This window comes from Syngnathus leptorhynchus, chromosome 6 (assembly GCF_054491065.1).
Source record: "Syngnathus leptorhynchus isolate UIUO chromosome 6, UIUO_Slep, whole genome shotgun sequence".
In the NCBI taxonomy this organism is placed as follows: Eukaryota; Metazoa; Chordata; class Actinopteri; order Syngnathiformes; family Syngnathidae; genus Syngnathus; species Syngnathus leptorhynchus.
This window is the reverse complement of record NC_141200.1, coordinates 12,111,457-12,135,767: the sequence shown is the minus strand read 5'-3', so window position 1 is coordinate 12,135,767 and position 24,311 is coordinate 12,111,457. Positions and strand designations below refer to the sequence as shown.

General features: G+C 40.3%; 2 protein-coding genes across 8 annotated transcripts; both read right to left on the bottom strand.

The window, feature by feature from the left end:
* Window positions 1-661: 661 nt before the first annotated feature.
* On the bottom strand, window positions 662-3,573 carry endouc (endonuclease, polyU-specific C). The gene is made up of 8 exons (XM_085914378.1): window positions 3,463-3,573; window positions 3,334-3,387; window positions 2,723-2,822; window positions 2,523-2,634; window positions 2,270-2,391; window positions 1,581-1,693; window positions 1,210-1,360; window positions 662-1,140 (listed from the first exon to the last, which is right to left on the bottom strand). Exons 1-8 carry the CDS (start codon window positions 3,471-3,473, stop codon window positions 868-870), a joined length of 936 nt encoding a protein of 311 aa, XP_085770504.1. The 5' UTR covers window positions 3,474-3,573; the 3' UTR covers window positions 662-867.
* A 434-nt stretch (window positions 3,574-4,007) lies between these two features.
* On the bottom strand, window positions 4,008-22,860 carry ppfibp1b (PPFIA binding protein 1b). Of its 7 annotated transcripts, none has more exons than XM_085914373.1 (27): window positions 22,634-22,860; window positions 16,609-16,692; window positions 16,300-16,505; window positions 15,545-15,634; window positions 15,367-15,480; window positions 15,123-15,254; window positions 14,777-14,869; window positions 12,193-12,301; window positions 12,005-12,037; window positions 10,679-10,740; window positions 10,493-10,577; window positions 10,276-10,319; window positions 10,192-10,242; window positions 9,869-9,966; window positions 9,635-9,689; window positions 9,353-9,524; window positions 9,021-9,053; window positions 8,415-8,556; window positions 8,150-8,281; window positions 7,875-8,025; window positions 7,609-7,720; window positions 7,445-7,533; window positions 6,261-6,581; window positions 5,999-6,187; window positions 5,079-5,243; window positions 4,929-4,994; window positions 4,008-4,862 (listed from the first exon to the last, which is right to left on the bottom strand). In XM_085914373.1, exons 2-27 carry the CDS (start codon window positions 16,670-16,672, stop codon window positions 4,779-4,781), a joined length of 2,892 nt encoding a protein of 963 aa, XP_085770499.1. In that variant the 5' UTR covers window positions 16,673-16,692; window positions 22,634-22,860; the 3' UTR covers window positions 4,008-4,778. The 7 variants fall into 7 exon arrangements, with proteins under 7 accessions (XP_085770499.1, XP_085770500.1, XP_085770497.1 ...); XM_085914374.1 differs by having other exon boundaries at window positions 6,261-6,386; window positions 6,459-6,581; window positions 10,192-10,319; window positions 22,634-22,858; XM_085914371.1 differs by having other exon boundaries at window positions 10,192-10,319.
* Between the last annotated feature and the right edge of the window lie 1,451 nt (window positions 22,861-24,311).

Genomic DNA, 24,311 nt, shown 5'->3' with positions numbered 1-24,311 from the left:
AATACAGTACAGAATTTTCAAATATGGAATAAAATGTCATTTATTGCAATATTGTGATTAATGATTGTTACAAAAATGATCCTTATTTTATTTCCTTATTTAAGACAATCACTAAAATTGAATTCTGTAACGATGTGCACTTGACAAGTTATTTCCGGCCACTCTGGTGTGGACACGGCTTTAGTTGTTTCAGTTTCGACCTTCTTTCAGCTCCTTCAAACTCGACCTGCAACATCATTTTAGGGGTACAACCATTTGTTTCAAGCCCCCCCCCCCTCTCCCTCGACCAGTGTACACATTATGTATACTAGCATATGCCGCCTTTTGGCAATTTTGAAAGAAATACTCGATGTGAAATGTTGCGACTTACAAATGGTGCATTCACCAAAAGGCCATCTATTTTCCGTACCTCGGGTTTCAAGGAGCTGCAGTCTAGCATAGCTGATTTAAGGTAAAAGAAGGACTCCTTAGACACCCTAACTGGTTGCCCAGTCTACCATAGAACACATTTCCGGAAAACCATTCACATTTGTACAGTGTCACTGAATGGTCATTGAACCACACAGCCAAATGAATCACTAAGCAGGATGTGATGTTCACAAAAACATGGTGTTACTGTGAATGAACAGAAAATATAAGCAAGAAAAGAAAAACCAACATGCTTGTTTTATTGCTAAACCTTTAATGGTTAAATCAGTATAACACATTACAAGAATACAAATACTATCTTGAGTTTCGTTGGATGTCATTAGTACATTTCAGTCTATTTATTTGTATTATTGTTCAGCCTGATCTTCCGAGAAGAGCTATACCATCTCAGCGGGAAACTTTCGAGTAAAGTAAAGCTGAATTAAAATCAGAAGATCATTACGCCTGCTGCCTAATGTGTCTACTGTTGCTGCTGAGAAGTTTGGGGTAGGCGGTTCCGAGGGAACGTCCGTGTCGGATGACCATCAGCTCCATTTGACACTGGTCGATGTTGACCAGTACCTTGGTGCTTCTCTCCGTGTTCATGAGGAAGATAACGGTGAAGAGGGCCATCTCGAACTCGGGGCTGGTACCGATGAAGGAGCTTCCCACGGGTTTGAGGATGCTGTGCCAGCTGAACTGGAGGCTCATGACGTGGTCGTCCTCGTCGGGCTGAGAGGGATGCGAGCGTTTGGGTCACGTGACGGCCATAACGACGAGAGATCGACTATTGTGACGTACCAAGTCGTTCCGTCTAGCCTTGTAGCCTTTGTAGTCCAAGAGACTACCCTTTTCTTGCATGAAGAACTGGATCCAGTTATGGAAGCCTGTGATTTCACTGCTAGATTTGATCTCTCCAACAAACACATGCTCAAAGCCGCAGGAGTCCGGTCTGCAAAAATGATTCCAAACATGAGTTGGAAATTCCAAATGTTTTGGGTGTCCCTTTATTTGGCTGTGTACTGAATTATTATTATTATTTTTAGCCAGGCAACATTGTAGACAGCTACAGGTTTTAATGACGTCTCGACATACCTTCTTAGTTTACTACACGTAAAGAATCCAAATTCACCTTCTGTCTCAAAATATGCACGAGGTCATGATGTTCTTACCCAGTGTTCCTCTGTCTGTGGTAGAGGTTAAACCAGATCAGGTGCAGCTGATTCTTAAAGTGTCTCAAGTTAGATGAAGACTGTCCTTTGCTCACCAGATATCTGTGAGTGTGCTGCAAATAAATAAATCAATAAATAAATAAATAAATTTACATAAGTTACATAAATAAATCAATAAATAAATCTCAACAGAGATGGGCTTCAGTTTGATCGAGACCCTAATGAAAACCACCGCTATTACATAACAAAAAAACAACAACAGTGAGTCAGCCCCCTCCCGCAAATTCTACAAGCACTGGTACGAGTCCAGTTTGCAGTGAAGCCGAGAGAACGGAGCATTCCACATCTGCACACAGATGTTCCACATGTTGACTGTTCTCTGTGTGTGAAGGAATGTTTCCAGTGAAAAGCTGAAACAGCTGCAGCCTCACCCAAGAAGCCATTCAAAAGGGCTAAAAAGAACATTCTGTAATATTTGTTGCATGAATTTAGCCATTTCCTCCAAAACTGTTTTATTATTCATGTTGATTACATACCTTATTTTAACTTTTTTTTTTTTTTTTATCTCATCTAAAATCGACCTGCCTGGTCCATCTGTCCATTTTAAAAACCAAATGTGGCCCTTGAGCACAAAACTCAGCCCTGATAGGAAGTCATGGACAGACCATCCAACCATATATGAACTGTACCTTCATGACTTCCGTCTCTAGGATGGCGTCCAGGAAGCGGCTGGTCTCTGCCCGCTCCACGGCGGTGACTTGCTCAGCCACGCCGGTGGACTTCTCGTAGTTATCCAGCAACCTCAAAAGCCCTGAAGGGCCATTGATACAATAGAATTAGACATTTACGCCCAGATGGACGCCAGTTTCCTTCCACAAACTACAATCAATATCATCGCTCACACTTTTGACCCAATATGATGGTATCAAAGTTGTCACTAACTGGAAATGGTTGTGGTGTTCCTCATCTTGACTTCATTGACGTTGGAGAAAAGCGGCAGAGAAGCATGATCAAGTACAACCTGACTTCCAGGGCTCACAAACTCTGCTCGGCCCTTGCACAAACAAACAAAAAAACAAAACATGTATGTATAATCAACATGAAATAAAAGAAACAGCAAAATCACAGTGGAGTCTTCATACTTGAACAGAGATGGTGTAATCTACACCAGGCGTCATTCGATTCGTATCCAGTCTCCAGAGCTCATTGAAAAGGTTGGAAAGTTCTTGGTTTAATACCAGTCTGTCATGGGGAATATTCAGCAGCATTATATTGTTTTGCAAACATGTACAACAAAATAGTAAAGTAAGCAAGTACAAATAGGTTATTACTGTCATCAAGTAGTTATTTCAGGTATCAGTGCTTTACTTGAGTATTTTTTTCTTTCTATGATTTCCTACTTTTAAGTCGTTTATTCAGCTATCCATACTTTCTACTTGTTGAGGCTTATGACGTGATGCATAACAAACAAACAAACAAACAAACAAACAAACAAACAAACAAACAAACAAACAAATTTGTTACTAGTATTAGCACTAGTGATTTTGAAAGTTACATATTTTGTGTGAAGTTTTCCTTTTTCCATTTACAAAATTTTTCACGGTTAAAAATATACTCTCTTGTGAAACAGTAAATTGCAATCTGTACTTGATTACTTTTTCAAAGTACTTTATATTAACACAAATCTCTGGGGGCGAATTCTACTTAAGTGTCACTTTTGACAAAATGTCAATAATAAATTGCAGTACAGTACCTGGATGCATTCAGTCCACTGAGGAAGACTCCAAAGAGGAAGGCTACACATATCCTGATAAAAAAAAACCAAAAGAATTATTCCCCCTTTAAAAGGTGCATGAAAAAAAATTGAGACCAAAATACAAACCAAGAAGTCATGATGCTTGTTTCCTCGTACTTCACTTCTGGTACATACAGCGAACAACCAAGACTGCAAGGGTCTGGGGTCGCGTCCTCGCGGACAACTTTGCAAGTTATACCAATACGCATGCGCATAGCAAAAAAAAAAAAGAAGCGTTCTAGAAATACATATGTTGGCCACTAGAGGGGGTTGTCCCTCATTAGCAAAAACAACAAATTGAGTACTTCAAGAAATATTTTAACAGTTGAAATACCGATGCTACTCTTTTTTTACTTGAGTTAAAAGCTACACTAGACTTTGAATCTCAGTTCAGGCTTTTTCTGAGTGGCATTCCCATGTTCTCTTGTGCTTGCAGGCATTCCAGTTTAATGTACAGTCCAGTTCATTGAAAACATTGCATTGTACACAGATGTTATTGTCTATACAGATTTGTGCCTTGCAATTGGCTGACAATCCAGCTAGTCTCACCTACAGTTGACACACAACTCGGAGGACAAATACTTCAATACGTCTAAAAAAAAAAAAATCTCATACCCCACAGAGGCACAAACCACTGTGATTTAAATTACTTTATTGATCTTTGAATTAAAAATAGCATGAAGTTAATCATGATCTCTGTCAGGTCAGTCGATGCATTATATGGCTACTACTGAATATGACAGCTACTTTAAGCAGAAAAGGTAATGAAACAATTTTGATTAGCCAACAATGGAAGTAAGAACAAAAGTGGTGGAGGGGAAAAAAAAAGAAAAAGTAACAATTCTTTATAGTAATGTGTTAGCCCAAAAGGTTGTACTGTTTCATGTATTGATGCAAATTCATGCAGTATATTATTGTTGAAATGTTCAGTGTGATATAAAATATACGACAACTTACTTTTAACTAGAAATGTACTTTTTTGTAGAAAAGATAGCAGCTGTCATTTCAAAATATAACTTTATCTCCCCTTGTCAATGACGTTCAGTTGTCACCCACTCTACACTAAGTAGGTCATTTAAAAGAAATGACATCTTAAAATGGCATAATCTCTTCTCGAGTTTGATAATAACCCCCCCATAAACATGCCAGCACATAACTTAGTAGAAAATATTTCCAGAACCCAGCTGGCAGGCAATGGCGTTGTCCTCAATGTTCTCCCCCTTCTTTTGGCAGTAAAGGAGACACAACGAAGCGACTAACATGAGCTTGATGAAGAAGGATATGGCTCATCATTGAATGGAACACTAACAAAAAAAACTGCTGAGCTAAGAGAACATGCGGGTGGAAATTCTCTGTTGGTTTTTTCGTTCACATCAGGACCAGGTCACATGGTGCCGTCAATCTCATGCAGTGGAGTCGTCATCCGTCACGCTGTGGTTTGGGGACTGAGACAACACCTTGAAGAACTCGTCTTCTTTCAACATGCTCTGCGAATGGAGAAGATCATATCAATTCAGAGTCTGATTCCAGTCAACATTCTTGAGCGTTTGTACCGTTAGGTTCTGGATTCCCTCAGAGAAAGCGCCAATTTGTCTGACAGTTCCCTCTGAGTCGTCCATCTGTTTTACGGAGAGCACAAGTGTCACATAAACATGTAGTAACTGAGCAGCTTTGTTTGAAAGATACAAGTGGTCCTAGCTCACATGGTCCAGTCTATCGAGGTCGTCCTCATAGATCTGGAGCTCAAAGCCTTTTTGGAAGCTTCGACCCTTCGGCATCTCCACGTCCATGGGACACACGTACTCCTCGTTTTCCTCCTGCTTTTTCTTCCTCAGACTGCCGAAGTTTCCAAACGACAGTTTCTTTGGCTGGTGTGGTAATTAAAACGAGGGACAGTTATCACGCCGTCCTTCACAGACTTTGACAAACTAAGTGAGATTGTTAATTCCTCAATGATTACAATCCTAATCTGGCACTGATGCAGATGTGCCAAGGACAAATTTAGAAATTGTATTTCTTTCCTTTCTTTGGAATGCCAAATAGTATTGTCATGTTAATCGGGAGAAAGGTCACAAAGTGTGCTAATCTCACTGAGTCGCGAGTGTTTGAACACGTAACGACAATATTGGTATTTCGCCTGGGTTCCTAAAAGGTTGCAAACCGTTACAAAAGATTTCAAACCATTTTTCTAGTCTTCTGTCTTTACTTGTTCAAAAATTCTTTTGCGACAAGAAAAACTGTTGACGACTATTAATACTGTCAGCGAAGGTTTTTGCGACCGTTTGCAACCTTAAACGAACTCTGAAAAAAACATTCAGCCTGTGCACAATTCCTCGCTAACCTTTATGATTCCAGGGCAAGATAGAATGCCTAAACATGATTTGGAAAAAAAATTGCTCGTTTGAAACAAGACTGTGTTCCATTCTGTTCCTCATTTTGGCAAACATTTACAACTTAACTTTACGCGAGTACCCGGAGAAGGCCCAGCCCACTATTAACCATGTTTGTCTGATCAAGTGACAATCAAACCCAGATTTTCCCAACTAACAAATAACAAGCCTCAAGAAGCACCAATGGAGAAAATAACCTATCATCCATCAGAAACAATGCTTCGTGATGTTACCTTGACCTTGGTGGTGGCAGTCAGCAAAGTGTAATCTGGATTTTCCAGACACTCCTGCTTGAGCTGCTGAGCCTCTGAACCTATGAGCAGGTTGAAATGTGTAGCCAAGTGGCGACGCAGCAGCGTCTTGTTAGGTGGGATGTTCAACAGCAGTGCCAGGGTCTCCACGTTAAACCTTGGTTCCAGCACCTTTAAGAAAACACAAAGGCTCTCCAATTCAGGTGAAACATGCACACGAAATTAATTCAGCACAGCGACTCACCATCAAACCTCCGTGTACGCCGCTGCCTCTCAAATTGGGAGCGTATTCGGCTAGATCGGCGGAGCGCAGCCACTCCATCACCCTGTGGTTAGTCCACTGGGAAATCTCTGCTGGGGAAATATTGTTCTGTGGACCCAAGGAAGAAATCAGAATGAAAATGTTGAAGGGTGAACGTAATGCGGCATACTGGGCGGGTACCTCATCGGACGGTCTGCGGCGCAAGCAGTTGGGCTCATAGTTGTTGAGTCGCAGGACTTGGATGGCTCTTTTGATACTGAGGTGGTGCAGGACGCTTCCCACTTTCATAGAAAGCAGGTCATCCTGAAGGAAAAACACACCAATGATTAACAACAATCAATGATTCTCAAAATACCATTTAAAAAAAAATAAAAAGTGAGCAGAAAGACCATGTGCTTGAGTGTTAAAGTAGCATTTTTTGCAAAATGTATATTTATCATAGCATATATTCTGTTATACAAACCTATATCAATACAGTAAGTATACATCATTTTTCTTTTACAATATCGAACTAAATGTAGCTAAAAGATGAAATGGTTAAGCTTGCAGCCATTGTTGTCCAAATGTACATGAGTGAGGCAAACTGCTCTCATCAAATGAACCAATAAATTAACTTTTCAGGTCTTGAAAAGAGTGAAATGAGGCGGCATTCATAGACGGCTAGCATCTTAAAAAATCCCATCTTGAAACAACAGAAAAATGTATTCCCTCCTGGAAGAAAACGATACAAAATGCATTTCTTAATGAAAAACAACATTTTTTTGTTTGACAGGGGACTTGATCAGCTAGAACAAGGGTGTCAAATTCATTTTTTTTCCGTGGGCCGCATTGTAGTCAGAACTTCTTTCGGAGGACCATTGTGACTGTCAACCCAAATGAATATATGAGCACCTCATATTATATATAGTAAAAGCTAGAAAACAAACTGACAACTCGTTTTCAAATCAGACGAGTAAAAACTGGTCAGATATAAAAAAAAAAAAAGAAGATATTATTAAAAGTAAAGACAATTTGCAGTTCTAGTAATGACACACAAATTTGATGCACAATTTGTCTTCGCGGGCCACATAAAATGATGTGACGGGGCCGTATCTGGCCCCCGGGCCTTGGGTTTGACACCTGTGAGCTAGAAGACTAATAAAGCTGCCCACTACCAAAACACTCACCACAGTCATGTAGTGCAGCATTCGTCCATCTACCCGTCCCTCATCAAACTGGGTCTTATACTGCGGCAGCCCAATATCATCCAGCCACCCTGAGGAGACGAGCAAAACAAAGTCAGTGAAATTGGAATTTTCCAAGCATAGCCCGGAGAACAGCTGCGACTTACTGGTCACCCAGTTGTAGTCCAGCTTTCCCTTGTTGTCCTCTTCCTCCGAGCCCAAAGCCTGCAGAGCCAGCTGCAGCTTCTTCCGGTGTAGCGGGTGTTTGATGCCCAGCTCCTGGCGTGGCAAGAGTGATTCGACAAGTGGTCAACCCGAAGAGTTTTATCTTGATGAATGAATTTCAATTTGTGAACAGTTTTAAAAGATCCCATGTATTAACCATTTGAATAGGTTGAAAGGCAACCTCAGTTCTCATTTCTCTCTCGCTTACTCTTTCCAGGTCATGTTGAGAGGCCTGAAGTAACGTCTGTCCAGAAGAGATCCACACACGTGCCATGTTCACGTAAAGACCAAGACCTTGCTCTTGCAGCCACTCACACACTTGGTCCTTGGACCAGCGAGCGAAGGGAGCGTCCACATCACTAAGAAAGTCCCAAAAGCAGCTTATTCGAATCAAACTGAATAAGGCAACAACATTTCATTTGTCAAAAAGGCTTCAAAATAAGAAAGCTCGATTGCGAATGTGATTACGAACTAAACTCTTACTTGTTGACTCGCTGGAAATCACGAGACCAACCCAGTCTGGGTCCAGCTGTGGCTCGGACTCCCCCCCTCTTAAAATCTCCAACTGGCGGGTTGTCATCCAGGGTAAACGTTGTGGACTGGCTTCTCTTAAGCCTTAAAACAAGAGATGATTTACCTTTTGAACATAAGCCAGTCTGAATCTTGAACATGATGGGATTTAAATTCTAAATTCAAGGCCATGAGTATCAACGTCGTGTCATATTAATAATAATAATAATCCACTCACCTGCCGAATAACTTCTTAATTCCTTTCGACTTCTTCTTTCCCTCTGGCGTGGTGGAGAGCGTGTTAGTGCTGTCACTGTTGGGCGACCTCTGCGGCATTCCAGCCAAATCTAGGTGATCGGTTCCTTGGTGTTCAGTGTCAGCTGTGCAGACAAAATATACACAAACCATCACTGGCATGATGAGAATCCGATTACACGTCTTTGCCGAGCCAGAAAGCAGCCGGACGGACAGGTGACGACTCCTAGAGAGACGTGGCGTTCAAAAGCAGAACTATTTATGTACATGCAGAATGGTGCATGCAGACTAAAACATTCATGTTCTTTTTTTCCAACTAAATGAGGCATTTGGTTGCAAATGGAGAAACGTGGCAGGTTCTTTCGGATAAGTGATCCAAAAGAAATGCATGCAGGCAAATCAGCATACTGTTATGTCTCAGACAGCCAAAGTGTGACTAATAACTAGAGTTTTGCCGTTAGGACACTGCAGCTGCTAAAACGTGAGCCGAGCGATGAGTTGAGAAAAGACGGCGTTATACAACAACAACAATAAAAAGCCAAGTCGTTTCTTCAGTCCTTCCTGTAATGACAGGTGGGCTATACTGTACCTAGCATAGGCGCGCTTGCACTGCGGTTGCGGTCTTCATGTGTCACATACACACACAAAACATCACAGGTACCCAACAGAAAGGGGGAAAAAAAATAATAATTCATGATTGAAAACCCAAAAGATTGAAGAGGAATTAACTCTTAAATAAGAATTCACATACAAAGGGTACACAACACCACACAAGCAGACTTGCACAAACAAATGAGAACCACAGTTTGCAGCAAATGATGGCCTTGTGCGGTTTATCCCATGGGTGTGTCTCTGTGTTCTAAAAAAAAAAAGTTCCATGGCGGAAGAGAAAACTACATTTTCAGTCCCCTTAGCGCGTACCAAGATTCTGGGAGACTCCGGTTTTCTTGCCGCCACGCAACTTGAAGAAGCCCTTTCCAAAAGATGAACGGGCCTTTTTGGACCCGAAGCTGTCGTCCTCCGTGTTGATGAGCGAGGCTGCGGTAGAACTCGGCGGTGGTTTCTCAACCGTTTGAATGTCTTCGCGTGAGTTCTGGATTGGAACACACATTATTTGGAATATCACAATGTAATATGTCAGGACCATAGTAAACAAAGGACCCTCCACCATACTGTTATTCTTTTCAGCAAAGTAAATCTTACCTTCTCATTTTTGCTCCTTTCAACATGGCTGACAGACTGACTTGTATCTTGGCTGCTGTAATGATGAGATCAGAATTGCACGGTTTGAGTTGAGCTTTGTGAGTTTGTCTGCAAATTTGGGTGTCGCACGCAATACATGAGGAAAATGAAATGAATTCGCCTGCATAACTCAAAGCCTACAAGAAATATCTTCTTTTTTTTTTTGTGGGGATGATATTTTTTGAAAAGATATACCTATCTCCATCTGTAGCTGCAGACTCTGTGACTTGGTCAGGATCGGAAGTGCTGGACGAGGGTGAACCATCTTCACACAGTCCATTGAGGATCTCCAGCTGCACAGAAGATGAAGACAAGATAAACACAAGACACTCACAGAACTCAAAGTAGGGTACTACTGGTTCGACTAACTTCCTTTCAAGGACTCTTCCCGCATTAAGTACACGCAGAGAACTGACATAAGAAATGATTCAGTTAATTGGATGTCAACATGTCAGCGTGAAGGTGCGGCGTGTGTGTGTGTGACAGTGTTTCAAATTTGTCACGTGGTGCTGACAAACCTCATCTGCGTTCTTTTGCTCGTCACCATCTGTATGCCGGTTTGTGTCTCCGGACAAATGGTTTGACGACAAGCATGAAGTGGAAGCATCAGCATGAGACGCCACATTCACGTTACCATTAGGATTCTCTGTAAATCAATGAAAACCAATACGAAGAGAAGACCAAATGAGATTAAACAATAATCTGCTTGTTTGTTAACAATAACCACACCACACACTATTGTCTCCAATAATCAAAATAAAGCACTGTTAGTATTTTTCAGACATTATTAGAAGTAATCAATTGAGAGACTTATCCAACCTTTTTTTCCTTGCACTGACATCACCATGTCTTGAACTTTCTTGTACCTCTGCAAGGACTGTTTTAGTTCCTCAATCTTAAAGTCCTGCAAACAAGAGTCTTTGTTCAACTAACGCGAGGAGTAAAAGAAGAAACCGTGACATATATTCTCGGAAGGCAAATGAACGCGATTGCTGGCAACTGTACCTTCTGTTCATTGGCTTCCATCAACGATTCAACTGCTTTCTTCATTCGCTGTACTTCGACATCTAGTGAATAACAAGAATTATTAGATGTGTGAATGTTACTTGGGCAAGCAGAAGGAATACAGAAAGGGGAAATTATACAACCTCAAATTTACCAAAATAAATAATATATTTTTTAGGTTCATTTATGTACACATATCAGGATTTTATTTGTGAGCGGGATGGCGGTTTCCAGAATACTCTGTGGAAAGTTGACGGGATTGGGGAATTATCTTACCTGGGTTATGGAGAAAAGGAACTGTAGCTGCAATCCACTTTACAGATGAAAGCTACATTTTCCTCTTTAATTAATTCTAATTTATGAGAGTACTGAGCGAATTTTATGTGCTTTTGTCAGGTGACAAGCATTACTATACATTGTAGGTAGAAACTGCCTTCATTTTTCATGGGTATTTAATATCACTCACAAAGGTCATGCTTCAGACTGATTAAAAAATTGACATTTGCAAAGATGTTTTTTGAAAATTAAATTGTGATTTCATTCAAATACGAATGCAACTTATCGACCTAAACTGTATATTATCCGCTTGAATACCACTCAAATATTTTTAACCAGTTTGCTCAATGCAATATTTTGGAAAGTAACTTCAAATCTGTATTCTATTGGAAAATATGAAGTTATTATCCTCGTGATTAAAATATAGAACTTAAAACAAATGCCGATCAGCAGATGAATTCCAATTATTGTTTTCTGCATGCGATTAAATGGGCTAGCGTCAGTGGCAGACGAGTTACGGTGTTGAATGAACACATGAAAGATCAGTGAAGAAAAGGAACAAAAAAATGGACACGTTCAAACAACGTCGCACAACACTGAGCGTAACAACAACGGTGGTTAGCGGGCCACACATTGGTCACTGGTGTGAGCAAGAAATGTTTACAGGAGTTCCAGAGGAGTGGAAGGGAGGGAGGAGGGAGGGGGGGGGGGGTGTCAGGGTTACAGGGGTCGAGGCAGAGGGATGAGTGAACAGCCTGAAAGGTTACAAACACATTTCATTCCTCATTCTTGTCAAAAACACAAAGCAAACGGGCCTTGTCGCTTCAGCGGCTTAGATGTTAAAAACAGTGGATGATGTTGCTTTGCTTGGGTTGAAATCCTTCGAAACAACATAGTTTGTCGGAGTTTGCCGTGTTCTCAGGGCACATATTAGCGCTCTGATGGGCAAACACAGTAATGGACAAGCAGAGTTCACATGGCTCATGCTCGTTCATGCAAACAGGAGTTGAGATGGATGCAATAATGAACAGAAGCATAAAACCCTCTTACGTTTCTCTTTCAGCCTCTTTCTAAGAGTTTCATCTGGATGAGAGAATAAAAAGGAACAACATGGGGGAAAACAAAACACAATCTGCAGTCAGTCGTGACTTCTATCAAAGAGGGACCCCTCGGTGATTCAATGACCTGACATAAGCATTGTCAAGTTAACGTCGTTCAGACTAAATCATGTGTCCCACCTCTCTCTGCGGGATCTGAGGCCATGGCTTTGAAGCCTGCCTCATCCTGTAGTTTGCCCTTCTCTCCGTCTTTGCCCTCCAACTGTCTTCTCAGCATGACAAGCTCCTCCTGTCAAACGTAGGAAGACACGTGATGACATATTCTTCTCAAAGACTTCGGGATACCCTGCTTAACCTCACACATCAAGGCACAACACAAAAAGATTCACAGATGCTGAGGTGGCCAACGGGCAAGCAGACCACACCTGGGGTGTGTCTCTCTCTCTCTCTCACTCGACAATCTTATTTGCAAACCTCTTTCCTCCTTGATGCTTTGGCCACGTTCCGCTACATATTTTTATTCCGACATATTATTGGGACTCTCAAGTGTTTAAAAGGAGGAATCAACTCCAAAAATGTTCCTTGTAATATTATGTTCTGAGTAGCCAAACTAGTCGAAATACAGTGTTCGGGTTCATGTTTATTTTTTGGAATATGTAAATAAACTGGCAAAATTCACCAGTTTTTTTTTTTTTCCCCCCATCTCAGGGGGCGGCCATTTTGCCACCCGCTGTCAACTGAAAATGACATCACAGTTGCCAGGTCTCAGGTCAATCACAGCTCGCTAGTTTTCTGAAGCTGAGTCATGATAGGTTGTGACTTGAGACAGGGCAACTGTGATGTTATTTTTAGTCGACAGGAAGTGGCAAAATGGCCGCCCTCTGAGCTGGATAAAAATGGGCGAAATTTGTTGCTTAAGTCTTATTATGTAATCGTTTTCAGAATGTTGTGTTTAGACTAATGGGGGCACATATTACCTATTTACTGTAAAGAAAATTTATGGTGCGCATCGAGGATCAAGGAGGTTCCACCCGAGGCAAGACATCTCATAAGTTTCTCCCTTCTGGGAGGATTTCCTCAACTTCTTAATTGAATGTCTGGGGGGGAGGATGACCTTATGACTTCAGAGAAGCTTGCAAGTAAGAAAAAGAGAGACACCCCTGTTCTGGAAGTAATGTGTGTGGGGTGGGTGCAGTAAGCACTGAGTGGACTCAGCTAAAAGAGGATAAAAATACAGCACACATTATAAACAAATATTAGGAGTAGGAAGCAAGCATGTCAAAAAAAATGAATGCAAGGGAGGTTTAGCTTTCTTTAATTGGTGTCTGTAGTCTTCATTTCTAATGGTACTTTTTGGTTAAAACAAAAGCTTAGGTATGCAAGGCAACTGAATCTCTTTGGTATCCTTAAAAAAAAAAAACAACAGAGGTGGAGCTGAAGGAAGGGAGAGGCCAAACCAATAATCATACAGCAGACAACAGTGATCGTGTAAAAGGCCGACCTTCAGAGCCTGCAGTTTGTGCTCCTTCCTCTGTTTCTCATACTGCATCTGGCCCATTTTGATTTTCTGGCTAGAAAGCTTGGCCATTAAAGACTAGCAGTAAGGGAGGAAGAACCGACACAATGAGAGAAAATGTGCAAGAATGTTCAAGTAAAAGTCACACATTTTCCAGACAGTGGTATTGGGACATACACCTTGAGGTGTATCAGACAATCAGGTGTTTAAGCTAAACCCTTTTGTTTCCCCTGAAAATGATTTCTTCTTCTGACTTTGTAAGAATAATACGGGGAAGACCTAGCATGACTTGGCATACAGAGTAAATCACGTATGAAGAACTTCTGAGCCCTTTGTAGCAGCAAAAGCCAACTCCACAAGTTTAGCCATTTTCAGTCCCAGTACCTTTGTCCATATCAGGGATGGGCATTATAAAGCAATACATTGATTTTGGATTCTTAAATGTTGTTTGAATTTCATTGATACACCAACTCAACTTGGTTTTGTCCAAATATTGTTGTAGTTCCGATAAATATGGAGGCATATTTTGGCCAAATGGGCGACAAAAGAAATAGGGAAGTTTTCAGTTGCAGATTTTGCATTTGTGTGGTAAACAGAGCATCTTTGTTTCTTGGTTTGGTTTTAATTGTATTAAACAAACATTTGCTGGAATCATGATTTGCCATCTGAATTAATATGAGGAAATATGTTTAAATGCCCAAACAATACACTGTATTGCTGTACTATACTTGAATTAGTAATTGCATAAAGCACAAAAAAAACAATGATGTGTGATGGTCTAAACATCTAGCAATTGTTTCTACGCTTAAATTTCGATTTTACACGGACTTTGGGGTACAGAATTTGGGAATCGCGTTAACCACAAAAGTGCGTAGAGGCATGATTTAGTTGTATTGGGTACACCCCAATTCTTATAGAAACATAGAGGTCACTTGTTTAAAGCCTTATACTGTATTTCAATTCAGAACATATAAAATGAAGAACATTCAAAGCATTTAGGTGGTGCTACGATTTGCAACGGTTGTGCATATGGTCGTGCTAGATTATTTTTATGCTTCTTTCTGGAACATAAAAAAGGAGTAACTGTTATTTAATTTCATAATTTGAAGCGATGGGTTACGTTTGTCTTTGATTAGGTTTTACTGGACATTGGCCACAGAGAATAAATAAAAGGTGGAGAATCAAGCACAAGCCAGAAAAAGAATTGCTATTTTTAAAAACTATGTGAGTTTCAATATAACAGCTCACCTTTGTTGTTTTCAGTTTCTTTTCATACTGTTGCTTTTCACTCTCCATTTCCATCAACCTGTACCGCAGTTCATTAATCTCCAGAATTAAATCCTGAAAGAAAAAACTTCAATAAAGTGATTCTTTCAAGGACCCAGAATAACTACGTTAATCAGAGACAGAAATGCAGACACACATTTTTTAGCTAGATGTTCATTTCCCAGAGCAAATGTAATTAAGTTCCAACAAGCTCAAATTGCAGTTTAATGAAACAATGTAAAAAATACAAATAATGTAAATATTGTAAATGTAAATAATGTAATGTAAAATGCGCGACACAAAGACAGGGTAGCATTTGCCTGCATACCTCACTGTCCCGGAATCGTTCATCAAAGTCCAGTCTCTCCTTCTGTAAGGAATTCAGTTTCAACTTTAGATTGGACAATTCAGTTACCAGCTCCAGTTTTTGGGTCTCAAGCGCTGTTCGGCACATAAGTTCCTGTAATGAAAATTGAATGAAAAATATGGCAAGAATTGCACATTACGGTCCATGACGATAGTAGAGGAAAACAACCACGATCAATACTTGTGACTGCCTAAAGCTGACTGACCTGTTGTAGCATTTCCTCAGTCGCGTTGAGCTTCTCTCTGTGTTCATCCAAGCATAAGTCGAGATCCCGAATCTTTTCTCCCTGGGCGTCCACCTGGTCCGTTAGCACGCTGACCTGTGTGCAAGACGACATCGGTCTCCTTCGAAAATTCATCTTGAAATGTGCCCCCTGTCCTTACCTGAAGCACCAGGGACTCCTTATCACTCTCGATTCGAGTAAGCCTCTCCTGGTAGTGGTCCCCCGCTCCCACAGAGAGGTGCCCGTTGGACTACGAGGACAGGACACAGCATGGATAAGTCAAAGTTCACTGTAGAGAGATATTAATTGGGAATATTCTAACAAGATGAAATGTTTTGCTGTCAGTTTAAAGTGCTCACAGTATAATGCTCTGCTCAACACAAACAAAACCTTCCTCCATGGCTGAAGGGAAGGCTCATAGTTAGACTGCCAAAGACAGGGTGAATTACATCATGACATAAAATCTGTGGCCGTCCCCTTTCCCCAAACCTCATTTCGGTCCCACAGAATCAGCATTTTTCTTCTGACAAAAGACAACAGTTCATGCATTCCAAAGGAAATCCACAAACAAGGCAGTCATGTTTCCACTTAGCAAACAATTTTGTTGCTTTTCTGGATGAAGCAACGTTAGCAGCATAAAATGCAAACATGTAGAATTAAGCCAGAGAAAGCAAATAAAAAAAACAAAAAACAAACAAGCATCGATAATCGCCATCAAATTTCAAAATAACACCATATGTTGCCTGTTTGTCTTTAGTAAGGGGTACAATAACACAAACACATCATTAAAATGCCTCTAAAAGGAATGTATGGCATCATGCAGTACATAAGCCATTTGACAGGACATAAGTGTTTTATGGGGCGAAGAATAAGCTACTGTGACGAACATTCTATGCACGGTTTGGAGGTACTCACCATACGACCTTGGAGCCACTCGACAAGACTTTCAGCTGTGGAGTCGGGGATCTGGCAGCGAAGACTGGTCCGGCCATCATTATCCAGCAACTCCAGAATGCCTCTGAGGTCTTCCAAAAGGTGAAGAGCTCGTAAATTGCCCATGAAAGGAGAGCTGGGTGACTGACAGTCGTACAACCCGTTGGAGTAGTCAAGAGCCTTGGACCCTAGAGCCAAAAAAGAAATGTAGAGATATGGAAGTGATCATAAATAAATGAAATAATAATAAAGTAGACCTCGTTGTCCTTCTGATTATGTACAGACACAAACCTGCTATAATGCCATCCATCTGCTCAAGAGCAGCTGCCAACATGTCGCTGGCATCCGCCATCATCTTCAGACGCTACAAAAAAACTGAAAAGAGACAATGACAGAAAATGAATGGAAAAACTAGAAGGAATGTGTTTGTGGATATTTGAAATTTGAACTATGAAGTGAATTGAGTCTTTTGCTAGATAGGAGAAAACACAACAGCGTGTTTTTTCTCTCAAGTATGAAAGAGTTTCAAGTTCACTGGACTAAACTATGACAGTACTATCAAATGAAGACAAAATACAAATTCAGCAAACTTTCACCAGATGCGCTCGCTTTCCAATGCAAAACTGGACACAGTTAGCCTGTTTATGTCATGATGAGTCCTGAATAAACTTTGACTATGACAAAGGATTCAATAGTGATTATAACAAGATAAAATGCTTGGGCATGAAATTAACTTTGATAAGAAAAAAAAAAAAATCTGGTCAATGAAGCCCTTGTGAATATCAGTGAGACAATTTGCCAAGAATTTTGGTTCAATGACTTTCCGCTTATATGACAGTCTTGTATTTTGTTTGCGAGTGAAGTCAAGATGCATTTCAGGATCCCAATATTGGAAAATAAGCAAGAAGAGCATAGTGGATTCTTTTCTCCTGGTTAATCAAAAGGTATTATAATCATGCAAGGACAAGTACTAGTAATACGTATTTCTAACCTTAAAGGAAAAGTTGCAGTCATTTAATCCTCAAAATGCCTCTGACATACACAAACCCTTTTTTTTATTTTTTTATTTTTTTTATTTTTTATAAACGGCTGCCTCACATCCTGGGAGTGGCCAACATTGGACACATTTTTAAACTTGATGCAAACCACCCACAGCACTGTTATTTTAGCATTCCTGTGGGCACATTTTCCACTTGGTGTAAACTAAGCAGCCACTGAAACATACAAAATATGAGAGTTGAGAGAACAGACAAGCCCGCAAATTCACTACTATGCTTAGGTGATTTGTGTTCATAATACAATTTTCAGTATCTAGGGAATCGTGTTTTATCTGCACGACATTTAACTTTACGCAGAACACATCCGTATTTACTTTTTTATTTACGAAAGGAAAAAGTATCTCAACATCACTGTTCATTTGAGAGAAAAGTCACTTCAAAATAGACTCGTCATTTTTTAAGCACTGTGATGTCACTTCCGGTTGATCGAAAGTGGCGATACAAGGTACATACAAACGTTAGTCTGGTTACTGTCCCTTTAAGAGTTCAAGCCTCTACTGCAAGACCTAGACGGTAATATATGGCACCACTGTGTGCGACTTCAGAAGCACCAGTAACAGGGAGTCATTTCTCAGTTTTCCCAGAGTGGTTTCTCAGAACCAGTCAGCTCCCAATTAGACTTTTTTGAATCTGGACTAAATCAGAATGAATTTATATTTGTGCATTTTATGCCCTGGCAAATTGGAATAATGTCCTGTTTTTCCACAAAAGGATGGAAATTAAATTTGTTAAAAAAGAAAAAAAAAAAAAGACGGATTAATCCACAAAATAATCCAAAGATTAGGCGGTTATTAAAACAAGAAGACAACAACTTCTGAACACACCATAAGTGTAAATGTGATATGTTTTAAGTATCACGAAAACATAACAAGGCAAGAAAAAGCATATTTACATCTGCCTTTGAGCAAAAATTCTTCCAATACAAGACCAGACACGCTGCTCAGATAAGTGTGATCCATGCGTGTGTCACCACTAAATTAGTGTTAAGACCGTGTATGTAGTCATCATGTGCAGTGCAGGGACCTAGACTCAAAGAAAGCTCGATTACAGGGAAGCCCAAAATGTCTTTAGATCTCGGAACAGTTTCATCCTCACCAAAAGCTGGAACACAACTAATTTACCAAATTGTCATTGTGTCTTGAGAAAATACAATCTGAAGCCTTAACACAATGTAGTGAGTGGCAATCTCTAGTAAGGTCAAATGGAAATCTTTTCTTGTACACGGATTTATACTTTATTATTATTTTAAATATTTGTGATTATTATTATTTTTTTAACCAGGGAGCCTTGAGGAAGATATGTTGTCTAATTGGGTCCATATGTAAATATCCCAACACATCCATCAAAAGAGACATCTCTCAAAGCGTCAGTCTGCAAAACAAAGTCTTACTGTCTGACCCTCTTAGAGTAGCAACCAGAACAGGCACAAAGATAGTGATTGTTGCTGCTGGGCTAGCAGGGTGTTTTGACTAAAGAAAAGAAAGGGGGGGGGGGGAAAATGCAGCGGTGCATTACACAAGATATGTGGGAAAAAAAAAAAAAACACCTGCCCTCAAACATTGAGCCTCTTCCAAACCCCGAGTCTTGCCCTAAGGTGAAAAAATCCATACAATTAAGGAAGACAAGCAGAGAATAAAAAAACTGGTGAGAGAGTAGACCACCACAATGACTGTTTCAATCCATCAGCGCAAGTCCTCCAGGCGGTGAGAAGAGACACACTCAAGACAGCTCAAGTATTCCAGCAATCCAAAGGACAACAATCTTCTATTCCTCAGCCCCTGACTGACCTTGTCTGCGCTGCCTCTGTATTAAGGATGATTTTAGAGTCTGTAGTCTAAAAGAAGCCAAAATAAAATTGTGGGCAGAGTTTGTAGTCAATCATCAAGCAGTTGATGTTCATTTTTAAATGATGGTCAAAGAGGTTGAAAAACTACACCAATAAGAACTCGGATCATTGAACTTGTGACATACTTAAAGGACAGGCTAGGCTATTTTTAAGCGACCCGTTCAGTAGGTGCAGTTGTCCAATAATCTCTAAGCTGTTAGTTTGATCCCCACCACCTTGACTTCGAGCAAGATATAGCAGTGCCCTTATTTAATCTTGATGGACATTATACAATGTGAAGCGAAAGGTTAACGTAGTGCATAACGTTGTGTTCATAAACGGTATATCATATGATTTTATTCCATCCCTTCATCACACAACAATACTATCTTGCAAAAAAAAAAAAAAAAAAAAAAAAAGAAGGGAGATGCAAACTGTGTACTTGCAAGTCCACTTGCGGCAGCCGCTAAACAGCAGTCGCCTGCTCTAGGAATAACCTGCAGCTATTTACAACTTAAGCAAACAGATTGCATCATCACTAATTTTACACAGCAAATCAACAAATGACGTGTGAGTGAGAGATGGATGGAGCGATGAATTATATAAAGAAAAGAAAGAACAGAGAATAAGACACCCATCTTCTGCAAGTCTACTGGCAAAAAGGAAATGGATCATGGTGTGATTCCAAATACCATGTGATTAAAAATGTCTCCCGTCTGTACGTTTGACAAACATCTTAGCAACCGGTTGTTTACTTTGGAGAGTAGGCCGCATTCCTTACATTTGAACTAACTGTACTCCTCTTGACTTATTTCGGTACTTATTTGACTTTGTGTTTAAATCTTAGCTCCAGTTGTCACACATCATTGGCTGTAATGCATATGTTGAGACGCAAAATAAATCAAATTTAAAACATGTTTTATTATAAAGGGACAGTGCAGTGAATATTTTGATTTCCCACACTGAAATGTCTGGCTGCCATCTTTCTCCTAAGGATATCCTATCACCCAATCACAAATTTGCTGGGTCGATGACTACGGCATGTGTAACATATATAATGCACAATACATCATCACTTGAAGGAAGTGATTTGTGATAAAAGTTTTCTTGCATCTCTGCAGACAAAGTGGTAATAAGTGTGATCTCTCTGAGGCACCATCGTGCACATGCCCAAAATCCATATTTTACATCGTGTTAGTTCACCACTGAATGGCAAAACACATTTTACACACTGTCCCTTTAATGTTAGAGGACCAACAAACATTTTCATATGTAAAATTACATTTAAAAAATGTCAAAACTAAAATACCAACTGGCTGAAATGAAATACTCTATTTATTTTCCAAAGTCACAGAGCCACTGCAGAAAGATTGAAGAGCCACGTATGGCTCTGGAGTCGTGGGTTTTCAACATCTGCTCTTATGGCTGGAGCCTACCCCGAATGACTTCAAGCAAAATTAGCCACTCCTTCACAGTGTACATCGAAGGACGGACAACTACGCTCAAATTCACACCGTCACTGTGTAGGAACTGAAACTCCACAGAAGACACATCACCATCAGTGATGATATCCTGAGTAGGCAATGAATATACACTAGTCACAAACAAGTTAAGGATATTGTGCTTTATGGGTGCAATTTTATAATAAACATAAAATTTTTATCTTTCCGAAACTTTTGACGCACGCGTCCAATTTGTTTCAGTCCATTGTGCACTAGTTTTCTAACAAGGAATTCCATCCATTTTCTGAACCGCTTAGTCCCCACGGGGGTCGCGGGCATGCTGGAGCCTATCCCAGCCGTCATCGGGCAGTAGGCGGGGGACACCCTGAACCGATTGCCAACCAATCGCAGGGCACACACAGAGACGAACAACCATTCGCACTCGCACTCATACCTAGGGACCATTTAGAGACTTCAATCGGCCTATCAAGCATGTTTTTGGGATGTGGGAGGAAACCGGAGTGCCCGGAGAAACCCCACGCGGACACGGGGAGAACATGCAAACTCCACACAGGGAGGGCCGGAGGTGGAATCGAACCCGCACCCTCCTAACTGTGAGGCGGACGTGCTACCCACTGCCCCACCGAGCCGCCACTCTAACAAGGAATTGAACCGAAAAATTCTCAAGAGGTTTTTGAGCCATGAACTGACCAATATATTTTCACTTAAGTCCACTTTTGTGCCTTTATGTGGTGGCTCTTCAAGCCTCTCTGTCTCCATTTTAACCTGTTCATTACATTGGGGACATTCTGAGCTCAGTCGCCCTTTCATTCTGAGAACCTCCCGACAAGCCTCACAAAAGTGAAATGATGATCAGTTGTTAAGTGTCAAAATATGAACTGTATGATTAAGAGGACTGTTTGAAAACCAATTGGAATTGAACCAAGTCATCTTTTGGTGACAAACAACATGAGTAAAAAATACAGAAACACAGAATAAGTTGCACATGTACATTTGAAAGTTGAGAGAAGGTCAACTTCAGTTCACCTGTAAAGGACACAATGTGTTAAAGGTTAATTCTGAAATTTCACCCTAAAGCCAAATATCTCCAACCTGTACGAGAGTAGTGAGGATTAGCGACATAGAAAATGGATAGATGGCTACGCCCAACCTCGGAAATTATTACACATTTCCTCATGAATCTGAAAAAATAAATAACTTATTGGAGAAAAGTCCTGAATAAATGTTTCCCCATGGTCATGACCTCCACTCGCAATGTGCTGTAGATCCAAACGAGTTAGGATTGGAATCACAGTAGTTTGTTGACATTGTCATTGGAGCAGCTTGTTTTCAGACGATTGATATTGTCCAAGGGTAATACCGATTGTTATCGCAGGATAATAACTGGACTGGGTAGATGATCAAATGTCACTGTTTTACAAAAGCCATTTTTGAGCGTAAAGTCTTTTTTGCTTGTGGAATAGGTAAAACACTCAAGGAAATCTCTGCAGACTGCCTCTCTTCTTTCTCAAACTGATGATCTGATATGTGCTAAAAAAGGTGGCTGGCATTTAAAAACCACACGCTACAAAGAAATACAAACTAACAGATGTCGTTCGTGATCTATATTACATGTGAAATTAATTTCAATTAAAAATGTTAGGTTATGCAATACACGGGGAGTTGATGGGAAATTGTGACAAACAAAAAAAGAAATGTATGAAATGGAAATTGCATTCAATGAACTCTTTCTTTTGGATTGCGACGCAATCGTATAGCAATGGCACCGTTACAATCACGGCTTTGTGGATAGTTGTGGAAAAATAAGAATTCTAGTGGTGCAACTATGTGGAAACGTGGACAAGAAGCTACGCAGTGCGAGCCACGACAGCGAATTATTCCAACTATAGCGCAGATTTCTTTCTCTCTTTTTGAACACAAAAGTTTAGTGGGTACCTTAAATCATCACCAAGGGGGACAAAGTCACTCACCAAGACACAGGGCAAAATATTTCACCGATGACGTTGATCTAAAAGCTTTACTAAAACCCCAAAATGTTGAGTGGCTTATTCGTAAACTTCTCCGTGTCCACCAGTGCAGCCGTGGGTCCACATCGCTACGCCATGATGGTCCCGTCACAAGACTGCTGGAAAAGCGGTGACGTCACAGCGGGAGTCCTGAGCGCAGATTGAGGAGTGGTTTAACTTGGGGGCGTGGCCGCCTGAATCCCTGCAACATTCACGTACAGTCCCAAAAGGAGGAAATACTAGACAAAGAAATAAGGAACTGAAAATTTGGGATGACCATTTGTTTGATAAGGTTTATTTTTTTCAACAAAAACAAAAATATAATTTGATTCGTACAGCTCAGCCATCAACGGTTATTTTTATGTGCTGTTGTACTTTTCAGAGCATCAAATATTTACTTGTATATTTAATTTGGTGCAACTCTAGTCAGGTACCTGAAATATACATTTAAGAAAATATATTGCAGAATGAAACCTGAACAAGGTTCCGGTTGCATGTGAATGAGTTTTTGCTTGAGTACATTCTTCTATCTGTGTAGGCTTCTATGCTCACTGTCAGATCATAGCTCCCACTCTGCGCTTGTATACTTGGTGCAAAAACAAATCACAATAAAACAAAATCAAAACAAAGGAACAAATATTACACCCAGACCAGGGGTCACCAACCTGTGTGACAGCTACTTTTTGAGTAATGATAAATCAAATATTTACTGTTTACATTTTCAAAATAATCACTCCTAAAACATTTCTAGTGAAATTACAATGTCCCCTCACTGGTAAATTATTTTTACAACAGGCCTGTGGGCCACGTATGCACAAACTAACAATGAGAACACCATTGTCAACTGCTGCTGTGGATGTGCAATGACAAGCTATTCTAGTATGAAAATAAATAAATAAATAAATAAATAAATAAATATGAAAATGATCATATTAATGTATCGTAGATAGTCAAAGTAACACAAGCCACATCTAGCAATCACAGCATGTCAACAATGAAAAATTGCAACCGTGTTTGGACGGTGCATCCCATTTATCCATCCATCAATTCATCCATCCATCGATTCTTCCATCGATTCTTCCATCCATCCATCCATCCATCCATCCATCCATCCATCCATCCATCCATCCATCCATCCATCCATCCATCCATCCATCCATCCATCCATCCATCCATCCATCCATCTATTTTCTGAATCACTTCTCCTCACAATGTTGCAGGTGTGCTGAAGTCTATCTTAGCTGACCTCTGGTAGTAGGTGGGGGACACCCTGAACTGGTTGCTAGCCAATCGCAGGACACACATAGACAGACCATCCACAAACACGCAATATCCAGGCACGTGGGAGAACATGCAAAGGCAACAATCAAACCGTGCCGCCCACGTTGCATCCCATTTTTACAAAACATTATCTGCACACAATGCTATAATACATAAGCTTAGCTACTATATTATTATTGTTGGAGCGTCTCTTCAAACAAGCAAACAAATAATAAATATTAACCTCAAACATACAATATCCAAAATCTTAATACATATGCAAACCACCATCAACACAGAAATGTAACGCAGGCATCACTGTCTCAGCTGTCTCATTTATAGCTTTCTAGGCTTAATAATATGAAAGAAACATATTTCTAGA